The following is a 22,135-nucleotide window of genomic DNA, read 5'->3' on the forward strand; positions in this document are numbered from 1 at the left end:
TCTCCATTTTCCCCCCACTACTCCCCTCCACTCCAGCCATCCCCACTTCCCACCCTTGATCCTACCCCCCCTTTGGTTTTGTCCATGTGTCCTTTATACCTTTACCTCTAGATAAGAGTAATGAACATCAGAATTCTCAACAGCAATGGCATCAGTTGAAAAAAATCTGTCAGTTTGAAAGGAAGATCTATTTAATCTCAAAGAATTTCTATGCAATTAAGACTCTTATTTCACCTTTATTTGAATAGAGAAAAATATCTTTGGAATCCTTGTATTATTTGAAAGGGTTTAGAGATTTAACTAACTTGCCAAACCACATTTAGGAGATTATTATTGGCTCCCCAGTGAAGTATTTCTCTCGTTAGAGTCTTCCTGTTTGTCCCATAGGGTGGAGAGTTACCATTACAGTCTCCTTATTGGGTGTCGAAGGTAGATATGGGGTTTCATGGATAAACAATACTGGGATATAAGGACCTTATATAATTTCACATATCAGTTTTCCCTGAAAACCTCTCTTGGCATAAATTCGCCTGTCCATGTTGAGCTTCGTAACAAGCAGAGCATCATAAATATGTGCTTTTTGTGTGGCTGGAATGTACTTGATTTTAAATTGGAAACTCCAGAAAGCAGCTAAGGACTCTTTACAAGGCAACAGATCAAATAAAAATATCTGAATAACTCTCTTCCAGACAGAATGTCACAATATGTAACTTGGTATTTTCCGTAAAGACCTCTTCTAAGCTCAAATGCCCCTTAACTTTCTGCCCTGTGGAACAATATGCTGGCTTCTGTCTTCTCAGAAAGTCTCAAATGAGTTTATATGGGGCTAAGCTTCAAATTTACCTTTGCCAACTGTGCTGCCACTATCCCCTTCAGTAAGTTCTCTCCCCCCGGCCCCATATTGCCCTTTGTAAGAGTTTTGAAAGCGGTTCTAATCTTGGGTCATCGTTTTTAGGTAGGCATTTGGTCACCGAAGCCTGGGTATTGCATGCATTTGGAAACCATTTAGATAATGACATTATTGCAATCGAGATAAAATGAGGTCGTGTCTCTCGGTCTCCAAGGATTGGAATGCTCTAAGTAAATTGGTGACATTTTCAGAAGGTCACACCCATATTAGCATATTGTCCCTATAATTTCAGTGAGGTCTCCAACAGGGGCAAACGTGTAATTTTGTTTCTCCCCTCAGCTTTACAATATTTTTTAAAACTCATGACTCCATTTATAAACACCTCAGAGCTTATTTTGTTTTTCTGTAGGAAATTAGAAGCCTTCTCTGAACCGTGAACATTTTTCCCTAAAATATATTTAAATCAAACAGTTAAAAAAATTTTTTTTAATTTATTTCTTTTAGGTTGCCAGGGACCACATACAAATCCTTAGGGCTAGTTCATGTCTAATGTTGTAAATGAGGAAACTGAAGCCCAGAGGGATAAAGCCACTTGGCCACAGACCCCCAGACTCACAGTGATGGAGGGGCTGCTACTCCACTGGCGTGTCCAGCCAACTAACCAATAGATCTGGCAACAGGGAACACACACTGGCAAGCGGTGGAGAGAGCCCTTCGCCCTTTTTCAAAGGCAACAGGAAGGCTCTTAACAGGAATGTAATTCATAGATGGGACCCAGATAAGCATTTTGCAAGCTTTCCTCTCTAGGACCTGCCACACGTCCACCACAAGGAGGCGCCCTCCAGGACAAAAGGGACTGACCTGTTATTTTTTTTTGATGGCCTGTCCTGCAAGGCTAGGCCTGTCATTCCCAAGAGCTCCATTTGTGTTTGAGTGCCCTGAGATCTAAAGAAAGCTATGAAAGTCCCGTATTTTGTGTGTTGTTTTTTTAAAATTTAATTTGGACTTTTAGTGTTTGCAAGTGGGATAAAAGAGCCTGCCCCCTCAGAGCTAGCGGTATCCACATAGGCCTCTGAGGAGGTAACTCTATACCCAGGGAGACTGCATGCTGGGCAGTGGGGTGCCCCACCTCAACCCCCAATGGCTGAAGTTTCATCCACGAATGGTCCTTGTTTTCTTTTTAGACTGGGCGACTCCAGTTAGCCTTGCATTAATGATTAACGGTGGACATTTCGCAGCGAGCGCAAGTACAGGCACACGAAACGTGAGTTTTCCCGACTGCCGAGGGACACAGGTGAATTCGAGCTTCCCAGCTGTCTCTGTGTGCCATTTGTTTGAATCCACAGTAAAATAAGAGGAAAAAATGAACGTATTGAAAAAGCAAGCAACTTTACCAAAGTGTATTTGGGATACACATAGATTTTAACAGCCTTTGCCGACGCACTGTACAAAGAGACAATATTACATAACGTTGGGAACCTGTAAAAGTAAATATTTAAGTTAAGTGAACATTACCTGGACACAATCATTCAGAGGAGGATGAAGACCATTCTGGAAGAAGAAAAACACTTTTATTAAGAATTTCATTCAACAACAGTTTTTCAGGTATGGTTTCAAAAATTATTATTCGTAATGTCTATCAAGCAATTATTCCTTGAAGTGCCTCTCTCTACCACAGGAGTTTTAAAAAATTTGCAATAGGAAATGATTGATTTTGAAAATTTGTCTGGTTTAACATTGCAGAAGTTTTTTGTTGATATCCAGAACCAATTTGAGAGGAGATTCAACATGAGAGAAAAGTAATAATACTCAATAACGAGTATGTTACAAATTACAAAGATTGTCAAGGGCAATATTAAAAAATCAGAAGTCTTGATTTATCTCACTGATAGTTTTTCCTAGTTCAGCGCTGCATAGGGCTAAGCACATTTAGAGGTGTCCAAGGAAACTTGGTAATCTGCTTGCAACAGAATTTTAAAAATAGAAAACTTAAGTAGAATATCATCTACTTTGCTAGATATACAGAGAGACTTCAAAGATGGAGAGAGAGGAAATAATTGGAAGAGAAGATGAAAATGGGAAAATTGGGGCGGGCAAAGGAAGGGATGACAATGAGAAGTATTTGAAGACTAGGGAGCTGGGAGTAGAGGAGAAGAAGGGAAGGGGAGGGAGGGTGGGGGAACACCCTCCTTGTCAGGCCTGGGTTCTTCAGAACCATGACAGGAACGTTCTAGGATTAGGGGGAGATAAAATTCACCGTTCTGATAGGAGCCCTGTGAACACGACTGGATGACGTCCTCCTCTCCCTCTCTATCCCCTGGAAACCCTGATGCCAGCAAACTCATTGGAAATTCACATTTCAGGCTCAAACTGTGCACATTTTTCTTTTTGTAGGATGATTTTGTTATACCAAATGATACCTTTTATTTTATCTGCTTCGGTTTCTGGTGGTAAGTAATGATTTATCTTAAGTATGGACTGGAAATAGTGTCTTTCCTGACTTATAGGTTAGAAAACAAGAGGGCGTGAGCCCAGAGACAGAAAGCACAGCACGGTCCCCAGACGGGGGGATCTCACACGATCCCCTCCAGGGAATAAAATTGTCTTATTTGTTTCCCTCCGAAGGCTCCAGGGCCTTTCAAAGCAGGGAGGTGAGGGTGTGCGTAATGGTAGGAATTTATGTCTACATCTATATTTCTATCCGTATCTACACCTCTATTCACATCTAAATTTATATCCCATGTTTAAATGATATTTAAGAGCAATATTAAAACAGAGAAGTCTAATTTGCCGCATTGATTAGTCTGTTTCCCATTAAGCAGTCAGTTTAATGCGGCACATATAGACACACATACATGCAATTTGGGACTGAAAGATATTTTGCAAATATTCATGTAATTAGAATTTATACATTCCAATAATTTAACTACTGCTGTTAATTCTCCAGTTTACATAGCATCCACTACCTTTGTTTACAAATTACTTAACCAATAGTCAGAAGGACACGTCAATACAAGGATTTTTTGCCCTTATGTTTATTCTTTATCTAGGATGAAAACTTAAGCATTTATTATAAAGATAATGCATATTACTGTTAATTTCAGCTGCTGTTGCTAGCATTTTATGCAGAGTAAACTTTTTTTTGGCATATGTGAAAAATGGCAAATCTAAGCAAAGAGATTTAAAATAAAATCTTAAATAAAAAATAAAATAAATTCTACAGTTCATTATATCATTTTTCTTTGTGACAAGATTTTTATGCAGGTTATTATATTTCTTTATTATAATCATTGTAAAATAGTACTGTTATGTCAGTGATGAATACATCAGTGATAACTAAGTGGACATAGTTCGAACATTGGGCCCAACAACTGCAGAGAAATGCATATACATTCTTTACACACGCACACGGAACCCTCATAAACACTGACCATGTACAAGGCCCTCTGGCAAGTCTCAACAAACTTGAAAGAATTAAAATTATGCAGAACATGTTACCTGGTCACAACGGAATTGATCTGAAAAACAAAAGACAACTGGAAAAATCCCCAAATGTTTAAAAATTAAGTAACACGCTTTTAAATACATATGGGTCAAAAAAGACATCCCGATGGACATTAGAGAATAGGTTGAATTGAATAGCAATGAAAATATGGCATAGCGAAGCTTGGGGTATAGCTGAACCAGCGCTGAGAGGAAACGTGTAGACCTACAGGCATTCATGAGAATGGGGAAAGGGTAAAACTTCACGATGTAAGAATCCAGCTCAAGAAGATAGTAAGAGATTAGCTAGTGAAGTACAAAGAAACTAGGAGGAAGAGAAAATAAAGACTATTGCAGGAATCAGTTAAATGTTAACCGTACACACGAGAGAAGGTTGACACGGTCACACTCTCCAGCCTGTTTTATAAGGTCAGTGTAATCTTAACACTAAAACCTGCCAGGGGCGCTGTGATCAACCACAGGCTTCCTACCTCGTGAACACAGATATCATAAACAAATGTCGCCACACTTAGCCCAACAGTATGCATTTATTTTACCATTACTTTTACTTTTGTTTTTGTTCAGTTACAGTTTTCCCATGTTTTTCTCCATTGCTCTCCGCTGACCACTGCCGCCCACCCCCATTCCCATCTCCATTTCTCTCTCTGAGGCTGCTCTTCCAATAACCTTACGTACCTATAAGTTTGATTGCCCTGACTTCCAAGTTCAGGCGTATTTCCTGTTAAGTAAAGCTCCTTTGCTCGACTTTGTGAGATGATTACCTAATTAGATATGTGCCCACTAAACCCCACACGTTGCATCACAGAATGTGTGACTGAGCTGTTCAAAGACACCAGCTTTCAAGGGGGTGATGTCGCTGCTGTTTTCACGCCCAGCGCCGAGCACTGCCAGGTAATCTGCACCCATCACCCGAGGTGCTTGCTCTTCACTTTTATGGCTGAATCACCATCTGAAGATCCTGCTAAGTGGTAAGTGTTTGCACATCTCTGTAGAGGAAATAGATTGCATACAACAGTGACCTACTAATAAAGCTCCATCTGTTGTTTTATGAAATGTTAATCAAAATGTTAATGTTAATGTCAATATCTTATGTTAATCAAAATCTACGTTGTCCTTCAAGTGAAATACCAAATATCACAAAAAATAGGGGGTTCAGGTAGATTGGGGAGGAGTAGACATAACTCTCGGGGGGGGGGGGCTTTCCAACCTCCCTTCTGGTCCGATATTCATGGTATACTTTCTTATTTCTCTTCGCTTTTATGCCTCTTAGTCATTTTGCCCTTTGCTTTTTGAATGATTATTGATATTTGGTATTATGTAAATTGATACTTTCCACTCAACAACTTTATTAGAAAAAAATTAAATTTTATACGACAATGAGAGAATACAATGATCCCCTGTCGCCAGCGAGACTGTTTGACATCTGTGTCTTACCCATGTACACTGTGTACAGTTTAACATTCGGAAATGATTGGAAAACGTCAGAACACTTCACCCTTAAATATGTCAACGTTCATTAGCTTACACAAAATACATTACAAATTTTAAAAGAATCCCTTTATATTATCTGAATTGCCCCCCCATCAGTAATTAATAGCTATGAAACAACATCTTTTCAAGATTCACAAATTGCATTTGATGGCTTCGTCTCTATAGTCACATATTTAAAAATTTGAGAACGTTCCACTCACCACTTGTGTTTCCGTGTTGAACTTGAAAATTAAAAAGAAAGCTTTACTCTCAATTTATCAGCATTTTTGTGTATTATTGCTGCATTCATAGATATTTACAAAGCACCCTGAAGTTATAAAATGTACTGTTCTAGACTCTACAACACGAGCTGACAATCTTTTGTTTTTGACAAGGCAGAGAATAGAATTTGGTCCAGAGACAAAATCATGGATATTATATAAGTACTCGTATAATCATTTAAAATGTAACCACTAAAATATGGAAACCATTCTTAGCTCACGGACTATACAAACACAGGAAGAGGGCTGCATTGGAACTATAGGCCATGGTTTGCCCATGACCTTTTGTGTTGGGAAGGAGTATTATCATATGCGATCTTTTAAATGTGAGGATGTTGGACTGAAAAAACCAAACTTGCAGTCTTGCTAAGAAAATATTTATTTTAGCATGAGATAAAGTAGTTTCTTTCCATCTCTTTGAATTTCTACATGCTGACTTTTAAGACCCCTTATTTTAAAACATAAATTTCCACCCAGTTATATTTTTAAATTTTATTTCTCTTTTAAAAACAGGTTTACTTGCATCCTGAAAGACAGCGTTACGGAAACATTGCCAAGAGTAAATATGATGGGAGCGGTTTCTGGATATTCTTTCAAGCAATGCTCACACCACATAAGTGGTAAGGGGTCTTATGAGAATTCATAAACACTAGTTACTGTGATGTATATCACGTCAGGTTTGGTCTTGTGGCTATAAAAGAAAACTCTGCTATGTAGAAGTAAAGTCTCCTAATGAACTTCGTTCAGCGTAGAATAAAAATTAGCATGCATGTACGGATGTCCCTAAGCCTCGTTCCAGTTTACTGAAACTGATCTCATAGGACATGTCTTATTACATCAGTATTCATCATGCATTTTTCCCTCCTTCCCAGCTTTGATGGGAAAGTTTGATGGGAAAATCCTCATTCTACATATTAATTCAAATCAAAGCAAGCAAGTGTTGAGATGGTACTTGTCTTAATGGTGATAGAGGTAGCTGAATAAGTTAATTAGTGAATCAGCCAATCAGCTGGAGTTAAGGAGACAAGAGAGGTCCGGTCAGAAAATTGAAACAAGAATTTACGATTCTAATATTGTGTCAGTATATAAGAAGGGCATGGGCATTCTTCTGCCGTTTCCACGTGAGAGTCGGAATTAGGTAGATTCCAATAAAAACGAAGGACGTCTGAGGGAAGTGGGTGAGCTGTTCAAAGAGGAAACCCGGAGGGAGGGTTGCTAGGGGCAAAACTCCCCCAGGGGCTCCTGGGGTATGGGAGATAACCCTATCTTCCGCTTTATTTCCAGCTTGCCACAAAAAACTTTACGCGGACCTGGACATGAAGGGCATGAACTACGACAGCTCTGTCGTCCAGGACGCTCACGAGTGCCAGGAGCGGTGCACCAACGACACGCACTGCCACTTTTTCACCTTCGCCTCCAGGTGGTTCCCCAGTCCGGAGCACCGGTGAGCGAGCCTGCGCAGTCAGGGGACCCGACAGAATGCAAATCGGGGCCTCTTGGAAGTGCCTTTCCTCCACTTGATGCCAAAATTTTATTTTTTCCTTCTAAGAGACAGTTCTTCATGGAAAATGCTACATTTTTAAATGGGCGATTTTGAAACAGTTAAAATTGGCCGCCTGACTATTTGCTCCATTCCCAGCCTAAAGGGTGCTGCAGTCTGACCCTATAAAATAACAAAACAAAACAAAACGAAAACCTACTTGTCCCTCTCTGAATAACAGTTTCTTACCTACGACAACAGGGCGGAAGCCCATGTGAAATGTTTTAAGCTGCCCCATACTGGATTTCGAAATATTCCAGGGATAAGTCTATTGTATAAGAATATAAAATGATCCGATCTCTAGTGATTAATCTGTATTGTCTTTTAAACAAATTTAGGGGAACATATCATAACTTTTAAATAATTTTTTAGATTTTATTTATTTATTTTTTAGAGAGGGGGAGGGGAGGGAGAAAGAGAGGGAGAGGAAACATCGATGTGTGAGAGACACACTGATCATTTGCCTCTTGCACGGCCCCAACCCCCAAAGGGGGACCTGGCCCCCAACCCGGGTGTGTGTCTGCCGGCAACCTTTCGGTTCACAGGCCAGCACTCCATCCGCTGAGCCACGCAGGCCAGGGCCATAACTCTTATCTTTAGGAATAACTTAGATGTTCTAAGTTTGTATAGTAAACTACAGCTATCTGGAATTCAATGAAAACATATGTAAGTTCAAATGACTCACATTTGGATTTTAACATTCGGCTTTTTCCATTCATAAAAGATGATGAATAGAAAACTATTTATTTATTAATAGAAAACTATCAGGATTTATTTCAAAAGCAACAACCATAAAATAGAACAACCCCTCAAATTAATCATTAAACTTTCATGCTTAATTTTCAAGCCTTTTTTGTCTTTAGTTCACCTCAAACTACATATTTTTACACATTTTACCCCCAAGACTTACCACAATGCGAAAAGCCAGGATATTGGGAGTTACAGGCATTTTTTTTTAAAGGTAAGATGCTGAAGTTGAGAAGGACCTGAGAAGTCATTGACCTCTACATCCCTCCTGTCCACCCCTCCCCAGTCGTCAATTTACAGATGAAAATCTGAGTTGGCAAAATTCACGGGACCACCAGCGGGTCTCGGCAGGGTGGGGACTCGGGCCCAGCTGCGCATCCTGCAGATCGGTGCTTTCCGGAGACCTTCCTCTGCCGTGGCTCTGGCGGTCTCCAAGTGGGAAGTGCTTCTCATCCGTGGTTTCTCTTACTTGCCTTGGGAAGAACAAAACGTTTTTCCATTTCTGTTTCTATTCAGTAACGTTTGTCTGTTGAAGCACACCCACACGGGGACACCAACCAGGATAACGAAGCTCAAGCACGTGGTGTCTGGATTTTCCCTGAAACCCTGCGCACTCTCTAAACTGGGTAAATAAACCCTTATTTCTGTAACGAGGTGACCTACCTGTTAAATACGAGGTGCTGATGGTGATGTATGCTGGGCCCAACTTAGGGTACCATTTATGTACGCCGAGGAAATGGGCCCAATGGCATTTTGCCTTCTTTGTGTGAAAATTGTATGTTGTCTCATATAGTCAGAGTTTATACTGAAATTTAAGTTGGACATAATCACTTTAGTTTTCCCAATTAGAACAGTTTCAAAAGATTTTAAGCTAAACAAAGTTTTTAAAAAGTATGATTAAGACTTTATTTCTTTAGTGTCATTTTAGGTTCACAGCAAAATTGAAGGGAAGGTATAGAGATTTCCCGTGGATTTTCTACCCCTACATAGCCACAGCCTCCCCATCATCAGCATCACCCAGCGGAGCAGCACATTTGTTACAATCGATCAACCTGCATTGACTCATTATAGCAGGGGGTCAAATTCATTTTCACCGGGGGCCACATCAGCCTCGCGGTTACTTTCAGAGGCTGGAATGTAATGTTAGGACTGTGTAAATGTAACTAGTCCTTAACTAGGGGCAAGGGGCTCGGCGGTGCAACCAGGTAGAAACAAGGTGCCGGCCGGGCGGGATAAAACAAGGTGGGGCGGGGGCAGATTCGGCCCGCGGGCCTTGGGCTTTTCACCCGTGCCTGATACACCGTGGTTTACATTAGGACTCAGTCTTGGGGTTGTACGTTCCCTGGGTTTGGACAAATGTAGGAGGACGTGCACTTCTCATTACACATCATACAGAACCTGTAGTAGCCCTGAAACTCCTTTATGTTTCATCTATCCATCTCTTCCTCACCCCAACAAACTGTTTTACGTGGACTTTACCAACGCCACGACTGAGGTTTTACAGATCCTCTTGGTGGGTCGAGCTCCCTAAGCGTGGGTTGTCCTGTCGTGCAGCCTGCATTCGGGACATGTTCCCCAGCACCCTGTTTGCCGACAGCAACGTCGACAGCGTCACCGCTCCAGACGCCTTCGTCTGCCGCAGCATTTGCAGTCACCATCCCAACTGTTTGTTTTTTACCTTCTTTTCCCAAGCGTGGCCGAAGGAATCTGAAAGGTAAGGAGTGAAAGGAATGTGTTACCTTTTAAAAACAGCTGATCAAAATCCACCATTAAAAATCCTGAGTAACCATCAATTCGATCGAAATGTCCCTAAAGGCAGATAACAGTTGCACAGGAGAATCCCTCACTCCCCCCCTCCCTTCCCACTCCCTCCCTACCGCCCGCAAACCCAGTGTTACCGAGCATTCCTGCTGTTCCTTTGCTGGCGGACGGCTCTGCCTCTGCCAGAGGGAGAGTGGCCTCGTTCTGAATGGAAAGAGGAAGACAAGGACGGCCACTAGGGCAATTTAGTCTGACGAAACCTGTAGCAGCAAGAGCTGGAGATACCAGTGACGTGTCAAGTCCAAAGTGCAGAGAGATGGAAGTGGTGGCCTACATCGGGGGAGTGGGGATGGGGGTGGAGGGAGGTTTGAGACTTTCTCCCCTGCTGGTGGGCATTAACAGGGGAAACCATAAAGAAACACGAGGAACTTCTTTGATACTTGCTGGGGTGGTTGATCCTCACGAACAAGATTCACTAAAAATAATCTGAAGATTAAGTCTGCTTCAAAATCTGGAATCTGTGTATTATTAAAATTGGAGTTCTCAGAGCCCTTCACATTTGCTTGACTGGGCTGCTCCTTTCTGGGGAGAGCAGTCCAGAGAAGGTAAGCCCCTGAGCTCCTTGCCGGTCACCAAGCCCGGTTTTCCATGGAGTGAGGCTGTTGTTTCAGAGGTGCTAGGTCTATCACACAAAAATATATCTTCTACTTTCATTTACTTAATGGATTTAGTATAATGTACGTGGTGCCTACTAGATACCAGGCACGATTCTAGACATAGGGCTACTATTATCGAACTAAACAGATAAAAACCCTGCCCTCCTCTGACCACTGTGGAAAAGATGGAGAAGTAATCCAATTGGGGTATCTTGTCAACGGAGACCCAATAAGATTTGCTGATGGGTTAGATGCCGCAAGGAAGGAAAGAGAGTCAATAATAGCTTCACGATTTCTGGCCCAAGGAATTGGAGGGAGGGAAATGCCAATGGCTCAGATGTGGAGGGTGTCACAAGGAGCCAATTTCCGGAGAGGAGAGAGGTTTCTATCAGATGTTCAAAGAGAAGTGTTGATTGGCAGTTGGAAAGACAATTCTGGAATTAAGAAGAGACGTTTACGCGCTGGGCCCGTGTCTGGGTGTCCCCTGTACACAGCTGGTAATTAAAGCTGTGAAACTGGTGAGCTCGTCACGGGACTGATCAAGCCTTGAGACATAATTAGTTTCAGAAAAGGATGCCTTTGTAATGTGTTATTCTGTGTAATCACTGTTCTTTTTTATTCCTTTTGTAAAATTCCCAATCAATACCTATGAGAGAAGTAGCACCATTTACCCTCAAAACAGGGTGACGGAGGAACATGGGTGCTACAAGTCAAGACTGGGTGTACTGACATTTAAATTAATTCGAATTAAAGAAAACTATTCCTTTTCTTAGCTGCCCTAGCCACATTTCCAGTGCTCAGCAGCCACATGTGGCTAGCGGCCATTGTTATCAGATGGCATCAATGAAGAGAATTCTCTTGGACAGCACCTTGCTGAACTGCAATTTTGCACTAATTAGGGGCAGGCACTCCCTTCCGAGAAGGTGCTGCTTGGCTGGGAGCCTGCGATGGTTTCATTCATGCACGCCCAAGTTTGCAGCAGCTCAGGGTGGCCGATTTCTAGGAAGCACGAACATCCTTGCATCTTTCAGACAGGCTGGGAGGGTTGAGAGAAAGGAAATAAAGAAGGAAGATGTTAGGAATACTGATGATAGATCAAGCTCCAAAAATGCTTATGGAGACAGCTGGTTTGGTTCTGAAATTTGCTTCTAACCTATGGCCCTTTGGGGGCTGACTCAATGATTTAGAAAGAGTATTTTCAACACAGGAAATTTTGGCTATTAAACGCCAACGGGAACCGACTTACCTACGGGCTGTAAAAAATGTTATTTTTCTTTGGTATGTTTTATATGATATGTTGATATTTCCCTTTTATTCTGTTAGAAATCTTTGTCTCCTGAAAACATCCAAAAGCGGTATACCAAGTGCACGCTTTATAAAGAGCAACGCTTTTTCGGGTTTCAGTCTGCAAAACTGCAGGCACAGCATCCCAGGTAAACCAGGGAAGCACTTCCTCCGGGTGAGCTCACTTCATTCAGGGGAGACGGGGCGGGGGGGGGGGGGGGAAGATGGGGAGGGTTGGGGGGGGTGTGCGGTGCCAAGGTTTAGGGTCTCATAACCAATATGTGATTTGACGTGCAGTGTTCTGCCATACTTCGTTTTACCAAAACACCGACTTCTTGGGAGAAGAACTGGACATTCTGGACGTGAGAGGGCATGAAGCCTGCCAGAACGCGTGCACCAACACCATCCGCTGCCAATTTTTTACCTATTCTCCGTCTCAAGGGTCTTGCAATGGAGGCATGTAAGGCACAAGAAGGGTTACGTAGTTGCTCCCGTCCCGTCTCTTCGAGAGGTGCATCGTGTTTATACCATTTTGTTTCCACCCTGCAGGGGTCAATGTTACTTAAAACTTTCTTCAAACGGATCTCCAACTAAAATACTTCACGGGAGAGGAGGCATCTCTGGATATACGTTAAGGTTGTGTAAGATGGACAATGGTGAGTTTGACGTCACCTGACAAAATACATCTGAAGGCGCTATTTTATACTTCACCTCATGACTAAGAGAGTCAATAATAGCCACAGAGGGATTAAAAAATAGTAAAACACAAATTTGCCATTTTTTGTTATTATCACTTCTATCGCCCAGGCTGACCATGTTTCAAAGGTGAGTAAGGGGCCTGACTGAGCTGCATTGCCTAGTGCTCGCTGAATACGTGTTTTAACTTGACACAGTTATACGACTGGTATTTCATGGTGCAACCCAGGGTCAGCCAACACTTTTATGCCTGATTTTTTGTTGCCAAGACCAACTGTATTTCTTATTATCCTTTGCCATTGAAATATCAACCGGCATCTTGGTTAACCAAATTACTCATTTTCTTTCCATTGGCCATTGCTTGATCTTTAACTGAAACATTAATAATCATCATATGTTCAAAAAATAATGGATCTATTCAAGAAATCCCCTAGTACAGGGGTATCAAACTCATTTTCACTGGGGAGCCACATCAGCTTCGCAGTTGCCTTTGAAGGGCTGAATATAACTTCAACTCCTTAACAGGTAAGGAGCAGTTACATTTACACAGTCCTAAAATTATTTTGGCCCTTTGCAGGCAACTGCGAGGCTGATGTGGGCCCCGGTGAAAATGAGTTTGACACCCCTGCCCTAGTAGGTCCCTTGTGGGGGCCTTCATTCTTTCAGGTCTGTATACTTATGAGTACTGGCAAAAATTACAGTGAAAACTTATTATCTGTGCAGTGCGTATGGTAGAGCGGAAGTAAAAAGATGGTCTGGATTAAACAAGACCTACAATGTAAAAATTAAATCAGATCAGCAGTGTTTCCAGCCCAGTGGCAAATTTGGAGACTAGAAGCAAGGGTTGGTTTGCAAGCAAACAGAATCATCTAAGCCAGTGATTTTCAACTTTTTCATCTCACGGCACACGTAAACTAATTACTAAAATTCTGTGGCACGCTAAGAAATATATTTTTTCCAATCTGACAAAAAATGGGTATAATTTCGATTCAGTTACACCTGATGACTATTGTGTGTTGGCTGTTGTCATTTTTTTATTTGACAGTCTAAGGGAAAAGAGGTCAGCGCTCCTGATGAAATAGTCAGGTACTGCATGTTTTAGAAATTCTTGCAGCACAATGGTTAAAAAATCACTGATCTAAGCAATGGGATCCCCAACAGGAAAAATATACCACACACTCCTCCTCCTTAAAATGCTGTAGCCCCTATAACTCCTCTGTTAATGGTTTACATAAAGCTGCATGTTTTAGAATTCTATTACTTAACGCCCAGGGGCTCTGATGGGAATCTTTGGATGCCTCTCTCTTCCTAACAAAGTCAGTCGTATAAGTTATATCTCCCACATTCTTTGTTTTCTTCACAATAAGTTTACCTAAGACAAGAGAGTATATTTATAATAATTCTGTCATCTTAGTTCTACTAAGCATTGAAAGAGACACTTAACAAATTTTGTTGTTAGTGATGTCAACATAGTTTACAAAATAGCAACCGGCACTGAGGCCTTAAATTGCAGAATCCATCCTCCACCCTCCTCCCTTATGTTCTTCTCTGTCGAATTCAAGGACTCTGGCCCATCGACATTACAGAAGGTATCAGGTGTAATTGAAGGCTAGAGCAGAAAACGTAAGATAAGGGGAAATCAAATCTTATGTCTTTTTAATTCGCCTTCTGAGTGAAGTGCAACCAGATAATTAGGTTTTGCTGCACTCTATTAGATGAAATAGTATCCTATTAATATGAGGGAAATATCTAAGCTGTTTATGTCTTATAATGTCATTGGTCTAGAACACAACTAAACTTTCTGGAAACACAGAACAGTTGCCATCAAAAGAAATATCTCTTAACCCAGTTTAGTGCTAGACACCGATTCAGAATCTGCACTTTAAAAGATAACCAAGCAATATCCATATGCATACTGAGAGTTAGAATAATGTTGTCTAGGAGCACCTCACTCCCGTTCTCTCTGGGTCACTGGGGCAGGTTTGGCTGAGGCCCGAGCCGAGAAGGTGGGTTCTGGTGTTCAGAATCCCAGGAAGTAGGCACAGAATGCTCTATCCTGCTCGGGGCAGCCAAGCAGGAAAGAAGGACGGGAGGGAACTCTGAGTCAGAGCCCCAGGAAGGTATCAAAGTTTACACCAAAGATCCCCTAATTGCCAACAAGACCAAAGATCAGAAGCAGCTGGCGAACAGAAGAGCAGCCCAGGTTTGGATGCAGGTGGAACAAGAGAGATGGAGCAAAGATCAGCTCAATGGAAGGGGGTGGGGAGGAACTGAGCATGGGCTTCAAACAGAGTGAGAGGTGCTCAATTTTTTTTTTTTAAATAGCAGCGGCTCCCAAACTTCAATAGAGCTGATTACGACTCAGATTACTGGCTCCACCACTAGACTTTCTGATTCACTGGGTCTCGGGTGGGGCTCAAGAATTTGCATTTCTGACAAATTTCCAGGAGCTATTCTTGATCTGGGGGTCACACTTGACAACCACTGACTTAAGAGCACAATCAGGGGTATCATTTGAGGGATGATAAGATGGCCTCGTAGCACCAGATGACACAGGCTTTGGGGGCATGAAATTACGAGACGACTCGTTCACGGTTTCTGTTTTGCTTTGCCGACTTGATTGTAAAGTTTCTTCAAAGTCATGATAGGTTATTGATTGAATGGAGGGAAGGTGTCTTCCCTTTGTGCCTGAATATAACTCCTGATGGAAAAACGAAGATGTAGGAAGCTCCTCATTTCCACCCTTGTGTTGTAGCATGTACAACCAAAATCAAGCCCAGAATTGTGGGAGGAACGGCGTCTGTTCGTGGTGAGTGGCCGTGGCAGGTGACTCTGCACATCACCTCACCTGTCCAGAGACACCTGTGTGGGGGCTCCATCATCGGAAACCAGTGGATATTAACAGCCGCTCACTGTCTCAGCGGGTCAGTACTGGGACTGACTTTACTTGTTCCCCAGGCTCACACATCTGCTAAACCGAGCACTGGCCTTTTAGTACATTTCCAAGATGTAAATCACCCTATTTGCTCAATTAATTTTCTATCTTTAGTGGAAAAAAAACAAAAAGGAAGAGCCACTCATGGTCTGCCAGCAGCAGAACAGATGTGGGAATGTGGTTCTTTGATTGCAGACTATTCCACATTCCCGTTGGAATGTACGCACACCCCCAGGGGCGCTATTGTAATTTCCCATAAGAACATGCCACCTTCTGCACATTGTCCTGGAATTGGGTCCAGGACTAGATTCAGTTTCCCTTTCCCATTCTCTCTCTCTCTCTCTCTCTCTCTCTCCCCCCCCACACCTCTGTCTCTCGTATTTCCAGATGCAGAAGGAAGGGTTTATCAAATTGCATTCCCTACTTTGGTCAATTTCCACATCAACCAAATGTAAAATCTCCATTGGGAGAGTCCATGTATCCCGGGAATTGGGGCCGGCTAAACTCCTTTGCAGCCCAGTACCCTCTGAGTGGTTTCCAGACAAGGTTTCGTGCTTTCGCTTGTCTGTGTGTTGTATCAATATGCCGCGTACTCACACTTGAACTCCAAGACACAGTTGAGGCCTGTAGTCTTCCTCACCTTCTACTTATGGAGAAATGGAGTGCTAGAAAGTCCAAGTGAATTGCTCGCAGTCCCCGCTAATCAATGGCAGGGTTGAGACCAAAACCCAGAAGTTTTTGTGGTGTGTGTGTGTGTGTGTGTGTGTTGAAGGGTGGAAAGAGAATTCACTCACTTTTGCATGTTTAATATAAGATACATGCTCACCCAGGGCTTTCTCGATAAGGTGACTGGAGAGTCATGATAAATTATTGATAAATAAATCATGATAAATACGTGACTGAAACATCTTAGCATGAAATCACTTCTTTCCACAGCCCATCACTTCTTTAGAAGCTCATCACTGGCAAAAAAAAAAAAAAAAAAAAGTTAGATAGTTAATAATAGCCAGTTAAATAGCAAAATAACTCAAATGTTTGGGAGCTATCTGGTAAAGGAAATTTTTTCTCTTCTATTGTTTGCTCCGTAGGATAGAGTCACCTAAAATGTTGCGTGTCTACGGTGGCATTTTAAATCAATCGGAAATAAAAGAGGATACGTCTTTCTTTGGGGTCCAAGAAATAATAATGCATGATCAGTATAAAACGGCAGAAAGCGGGTATGACATTGCCTTGCTGAAGCTGCAAACAGCAATGAATTACACGGGTATGTAGGATTTTAAACGGCAAGTTATCTGCAAGGATGGCCTGAGATCTCGGTTAGCCCCTGCAGACCCATGCCTGACCCCGGCAGTCTCCGCGCGCTGATATAACGCCTGCAGAGCTAGTCCGTCAGCGTGTTGAGACCAACGCTCTTTCCTCATCGTCGAATCTTATTTGGGTGAAAGGATACGTTTTCTCTAGGCTTCTTCAGATGCCAGGATGGCAACTTTAATAATACATCAATTGGGATGTTCAAGATGATTTGTAGCTTCCTCGTAGCGACAAAGGATTGCAGGTCAGGGCAATAACACAACTTGCCCCGGGGTCACAGACCTCATTAGGGTGATGAACAGTGGGGGCTTCGGCCCAGTGGGGGGGGGAGCTATGGCTTGTCTCTCCTTCCCTCATCCTGCACTTTGTGAACAGGAGGGATGAAAATGTAGGACAATCGAGCAAAAATGAGTAAATAGAGAGCACACTAAATAATGCAAACAGAAACAAAAGTCTTCTGGGAAGGAAGATACATTTCATGTCTGATATGTAACATTTAGATTTTCAACGACCCATATGCCTACCTTCCAAAGGAGATAGAGACGTCATATATACTGATTGCTGGGCGACTGGATGGGGCTACAGGAAATTCAGAGGTAAAAAGAAAATGGCATTTCTCTGTGTAGTCCGTTTCACAGATAACGAATGCAAGTCAACCCTACCCTTTTCTGCTGTGTCAGGCCATACAGCTCCAATGCAAGGAAAATAATGTTATTTATTACAGAAAGCGTACTGATAAAGATGGAAAGGCAACATCCCCCAAATGAGGAGGATACCCCCTGTCCATTTGACTGGAAATTTGTAATATGACCATCTTTGTAGAGACTAATTCTTTTGGGGGAAGTTTAATGCGAAACCTAGCACTTTTCAGTAAAGGTTCTGGCCTATTATCCAATTATTTTCTCCTGGTAGTGATTTCAGTTAGAACCTTAATTAATTTTCTAACTCAATTAGCATTAACAAGATGGTACAGTAGTGAGAATAAGGTCTTTTTCACACTCTGTAATTGCAAAAGGCCTATGTGGTAGACCCAGTATTTTTTCTTTCTAGGTTTTTATAAAGGTAGAATTTTAATTTTAAACACACTTGTTTATATTTAAATATATAGTTATTCCGCTAATAAACCAAAAATGTTTTACAGACAAAATACAAAATACTCTGCAGAAAGTCAAGATCCCCTTAGTGACAAATACAGAATGCCAGGCCCGCTACGGAGGACACAGGATAACCAACAAGATGATTTGTGCAGGCTACCAAGACGGAGGCAAGGACGCTTGTAAGGTAACCCTGTTCTCAACCCACTGAATGCGTTCCAGCTAGGATGTCCAGTGCATTTGAAAAAGCAGGGGATACAATGTATTCATTTTACTTACACTGAAGTTTATCAAAGGACCACCACAGCATCTGAGGTGAAATTGCTGGGAGCAAACTGTGTTTGAAATGAGGAGCGTCTAGACTGACCCGCGTGCCTACTCTTTTCTCCCCCTTGTTGCAGGGAGACTCGGGAGGCCCCCTGTCCTGCAAACACAACGAGGTCTGGCATCTGGTGGGCATCACAAGTTGGGGCGACGGCTGTGCTCAGAGGGGACGCCCCGGTGTCTACACCAACGTGGTCGAGCACGTGGACTGGATTTTGGAAAAAACTCAAGCAGTGTGAGCACATTCCCAGGGGCCATTTGGCTCCCTGGAAGATGGTTTTGGTTTCCCCAAAGAAGACACTGGGTCCCCATTTTCCTCCACAGGGGACAATCCCATGACAGTAACAAATGGAAGAGGCTTGGTGTTTGTAGGACTATCCCAAAAGAAAACAAGCAGTCGTTTTCAAAATCCCTGTGCCATGGCGGTCACAGTTTCTTTCTGGCCTCTTGTTATTTGATCAACATTTCGCGGAGACAAAGAAATAGCATAAGGGGACGTTTTTGAAGATTAAAGATATAGCCAGATAGACCCGTAAAGAATTGAGTAGAGGCACTGAAGGATGGCAGCTTCTAGTACGGGGTCTGGAAATCGTGTTCGTTGAAATGAAGTAGGGGTTTCATAAGCAACTTCTGAAACAATTCCAGGGAGGGTGTGACCCTACAGATAATCATTTTATATCATTATCATTTAATTCTATCTGATAAGAATTGATGCAGACATTCCAGAATTAAGCAAACAGCCAGTTACAAGGATATCATAGGCCTCAAATTCCGGAAACCCAACCACCAGTGACTGGTATCGTCAATGACGGCAGCCATATCATTTTGACTAACAAGAACAAGGGGTGGGGTGGAGGGATGGGGAGAAAATGCAGACAATTGTAACTGAATAAAAATAAATAAACAGTTTATTTAAAAAAAGAAAAAAGAAAAAAACGAAAAACAGAGCTGTTGTGTCAAGCAATTATTTAAACTTCATTACATTTTAGCACTAGCAAATATAGCAGAAACAAGTAAATCAAATTATCAAAATGAAAAAACAAACAAACAAAAATAAACAAGAATAAGGAACACAAGTGAGACTAGTACAACATCATCGCTTGGGCGTGCCCGCTGTTGCTGCCCGCTGTACTGTGAGTTTCACTTCTTGTTGTGCCTCTTGCCCCTGGTTACACCATGTAACATAAGGTATTATCTCTCCCATTATAACAGAATAGAATGCTGATTTTTTAGAGGAAAAAGAAAGAAACATTAGCTTGTAAATATTTTCATCTCAATTCTCCATTTCCCCACAAGATGGCACTGTTAACCTCTTTTTGCTACGTTTTATACCGTAGCATCTGGACGGGAGGCACTCAATTTATAATGCGTTTAAACAAATTCGAGTGTATGTAACATCTGTAAACGTGAAGTCAACGTAACGGCTTCCATTCCAATTTGCTTTACTTTTCCAGCGTGACTGTTGTAGATATCTAGTCCCTAGATAGTCGCTTTTCCTTCAAACCATGTGCTCCAGAGTGCCCCAGCTTCCGGACGTCTCTTCACTTCCGTGACTGACTACTGAGAGCCCCCAACAGTGCGTGTGCAGTGGGTGGTGTGTGCCAAGGCGACCTCCCCAAACACCTGTAGGACTGCAGGGGGAGGGCCTGGACCTGTGTGCCTCTGACCCACCCTGCGGCTACTTGCCACCTTGCTGAGTCACGCAGCTCAGGACTACTCCTTGCCACATCTTTGTGCTTTCCCCTAAGTTGCTGCAGCCCTCCCCACCAGTTCACCATGCCCAGCCCCCTGCTCTCTCCCCATCTCCACGCCTGCGCAGCTGGGCATGTGAACAGAACCCCCTCTCTCCATCCCTCAGAATATTGTTAAGATCATGTGGCATATTTAAAAGCTTGTTTGTTGGACACTGAAGGCTTGTGATAACAGAAGAAAATGCAGTCCCACTCTAAACACACACACACGTGGATTTGGATACAATCACTCGGGCACATCAGGGCCAAGTTCCTCTGAAGAGGGTCTCTCGCTGCCTATGTGACCCCCTGGTTCCTGGCTTTCAGGGAGCAGTTTCAGCATTCTCCAACCACAGGTCCCACAGGGGCAAAGTCAGGTTTGATGGGGCCAGGACTTGTACTACTCTGTGACTTCGCTGCAGAAATCCTCTTAGGGGCAAAACTTTGATCAGTTTACTTGGTTTGTCCCTTCACGTGGTCAGAGAAAAGGCCTGACGTATGAATTTGTCCCGACTGGACAGTGTCGAGTAAGCTGGCCAACGAGCTAGGGACTTGGGGAACAAAAATGAAATAATGCTGGCAGAAAGAAAACTCTGGGGAAGAGGGATGTAGGTGCAAGACTTCAGAGGATGCTGCAAAATCATCGTAGCTTCCCAGCCTGCCCACGAGAGGGCGCAGCTGTCCATGAACTGAATGCCAACTCCAGACACGGAGTTTAGAGAAACAAATTTCTTGAAGCCTTCAAGTGTCATTCCCCTCTCGATCCTTATGATACCTTCCATTTTTAGCCCTCGTGTTTTCAAAATTTACTGGATTCCAGTCTCAGCTTGAGCACCCTATAACAAAGTTATAATTCGACCCTGCTAGGCAGACAGATTTAGGTGCGGGGCGGGTACCGGAAAGACACAATATCCACCTTTATCCAGCTCCCTCGAAGCTCATCTGGAGATGTCTGCCAGGCCTGGGCTTCATAGGGACCAGCTGGAAAACCCGCCCCAGTTGAACCTTTACTCCCTGAAGCTAAAATCGCCTTCTCAGGAATTTAAAAAAAAAAAAGCCCCTTCAGAAAGTGAGTTCAGATGTTGACTCTGGTAAGTGGTACCTGATGGGCAGATTTTTTTTGAGCATCCCATACTTTGGGGGAAAGAAATGAAGACTTAGAAAGGCATACTTTATTCAAATTAAGCCATCGAACGGTTTATCTAAGGAAGAGAGTGCGTCTTAGAATCCAGAGCAGATTTATACACAGAAGTATTATTTGGGGATGAATTTCAGTTCAAGAGTTCCTTTTAAACTTACCCCAAGTCATCATTGCAGAGGACTCAAGATGCAAATTATCAAGAATATTCAGCCCTGGCTGGTGTGGCTCAGTGAATTGAGCGCCAGCCTGAGAACCGAAGGGTCAGGGGTTGGATTCCCAATCCGGGCACACACCTGTGTTGCAGGCCAGGTCCCCAGTAGGGGGCGTGCGAGAGGCAACCACACATTGATGTTTCTCTCCCTCCCTGTCTCCCTCTCTTCCTTCTCTCTAAAAATAAAATAAATAAAATCTTTTTTAAAAAAAGAATATTCAAAACTACCAGAGACAAACTAATGGAATTAACTGTCTTACCCATTATTCAGTTCATCCAAGAATAATTATTACAATTGATTTTGAGGCCTGTAACTACTGTGTTTTATTACTGAGGGTAAGAGATAGGAAAGAAACTTTTAAAATATAATTGTAATTACATAAGTGAGAATTGTTAAATGGAGAAGAACTTATTGAAAATATTATTGTACTTTAGATAATTCAGATATTTGTTTTTAAAAATGTGTGAATATAAATTTAGCTGATTCACAAATTTTAAAATAAATGTCAAAGTTTTAAAAGGTGCTATTGTAGGTCCAAAAGGGTAGTTATCTTCCTGTCAATGAATCAAGTCATAAAATTTCTGTAAAATATTTTATTA

The 22,135-nt window shown here is 42.3% G+C and overlaps 1 protein-coding gene across 2 annotated transcripts; it reads left to right on the forward strand.

Annotated features, from left to right (window-relative positions):
• Window positions 1–2,107: 2,107 nt before the first annotated feature.
• On the forward strand, window positions 2,108–19,394 carry F11 (coagulation factor XI). Of its 2 annotated transcripts, XM_024562756.3 has the most exons (15): window positions 2,109–2,455; window positions 3,245–3,300; window positions 5,160–5,322; window positions 6,619–6,725; window positions 7,390–7,549; window positions 8,909–9,018; window positions 9,947–10,106; window positions 12,133–12,242; window positions 12,391–12,553; window positions 12,643–12,749; window positions 15,545–15,713; window positions 16,813–16,988; window positions 17,536–17,631; window positions 18,177–18,316; window positions 18,531–19,394. In XM_024562756.3, the coding sequence occupies exons 2-15, from the start codon at window positions 3,246–3,248 to the stop codon at window positions 18,690–18,692; spliced, it is 1,878 nt and encodes a 625-aa protein (XP_024418524.3). In that variant the 5' UTR covers window positions 2,109–2,455; window position 3,245; the 3' UTR covers window positions 18,693–19,394. The 2 variants fall into 2 exon arrangements, with proteins under 2 accessions (XP_053772517.1, XP_024418524.3); XM_053916542.1 differs by lacking the exon at window positions 17,536–17,631 and having other exon boundaries at window positions 2,108–2,455.
• The last annotated feature ends 2,741 nt before the right edge of the window (window positions 19,395–22,135 follow it).

The sequence above is a fragment of the Desmodus rotundus genome, chromosome 13, assembly GCF_022682495.2.
Source record: "Desmodus rotundus isolate HL8 chromosome 13, HLdesRot8A.1, whole genome shotgun sequence".
NCBI classification, from domain to species: domain Eukaryota; kingdom Metazoa; phylum Chordata; class Mammalia; order Chiroptera; family Phyllostomidae; genus Desmodus; species Desmodus rotundus.

Excerpts from the sequence above, each read along its gene's own strand:
- F11 (XM_024562756.3), top strand. The coding sequence starts at position 3,246 with ATGATTTTGTTATACCAAATGATACCTTTTATTTTATCTGCTTCGGTT. Across the intron at positions 9,019-9,946 it reads CTGCGCACTCTCTAAACTGG|CCTGCATTCGGGACATGTTC; the intron begins GTAAATAAACCC and ends CCTGTCGTGCAG. Across the intron at positions 17,632-18,176 it reads GGGCTACAGGAAATTCAGAG|ACAAAATACAAAATACTCTG; the intron begins GTAAAAAGAAAA and ends AATGTTTTACAG.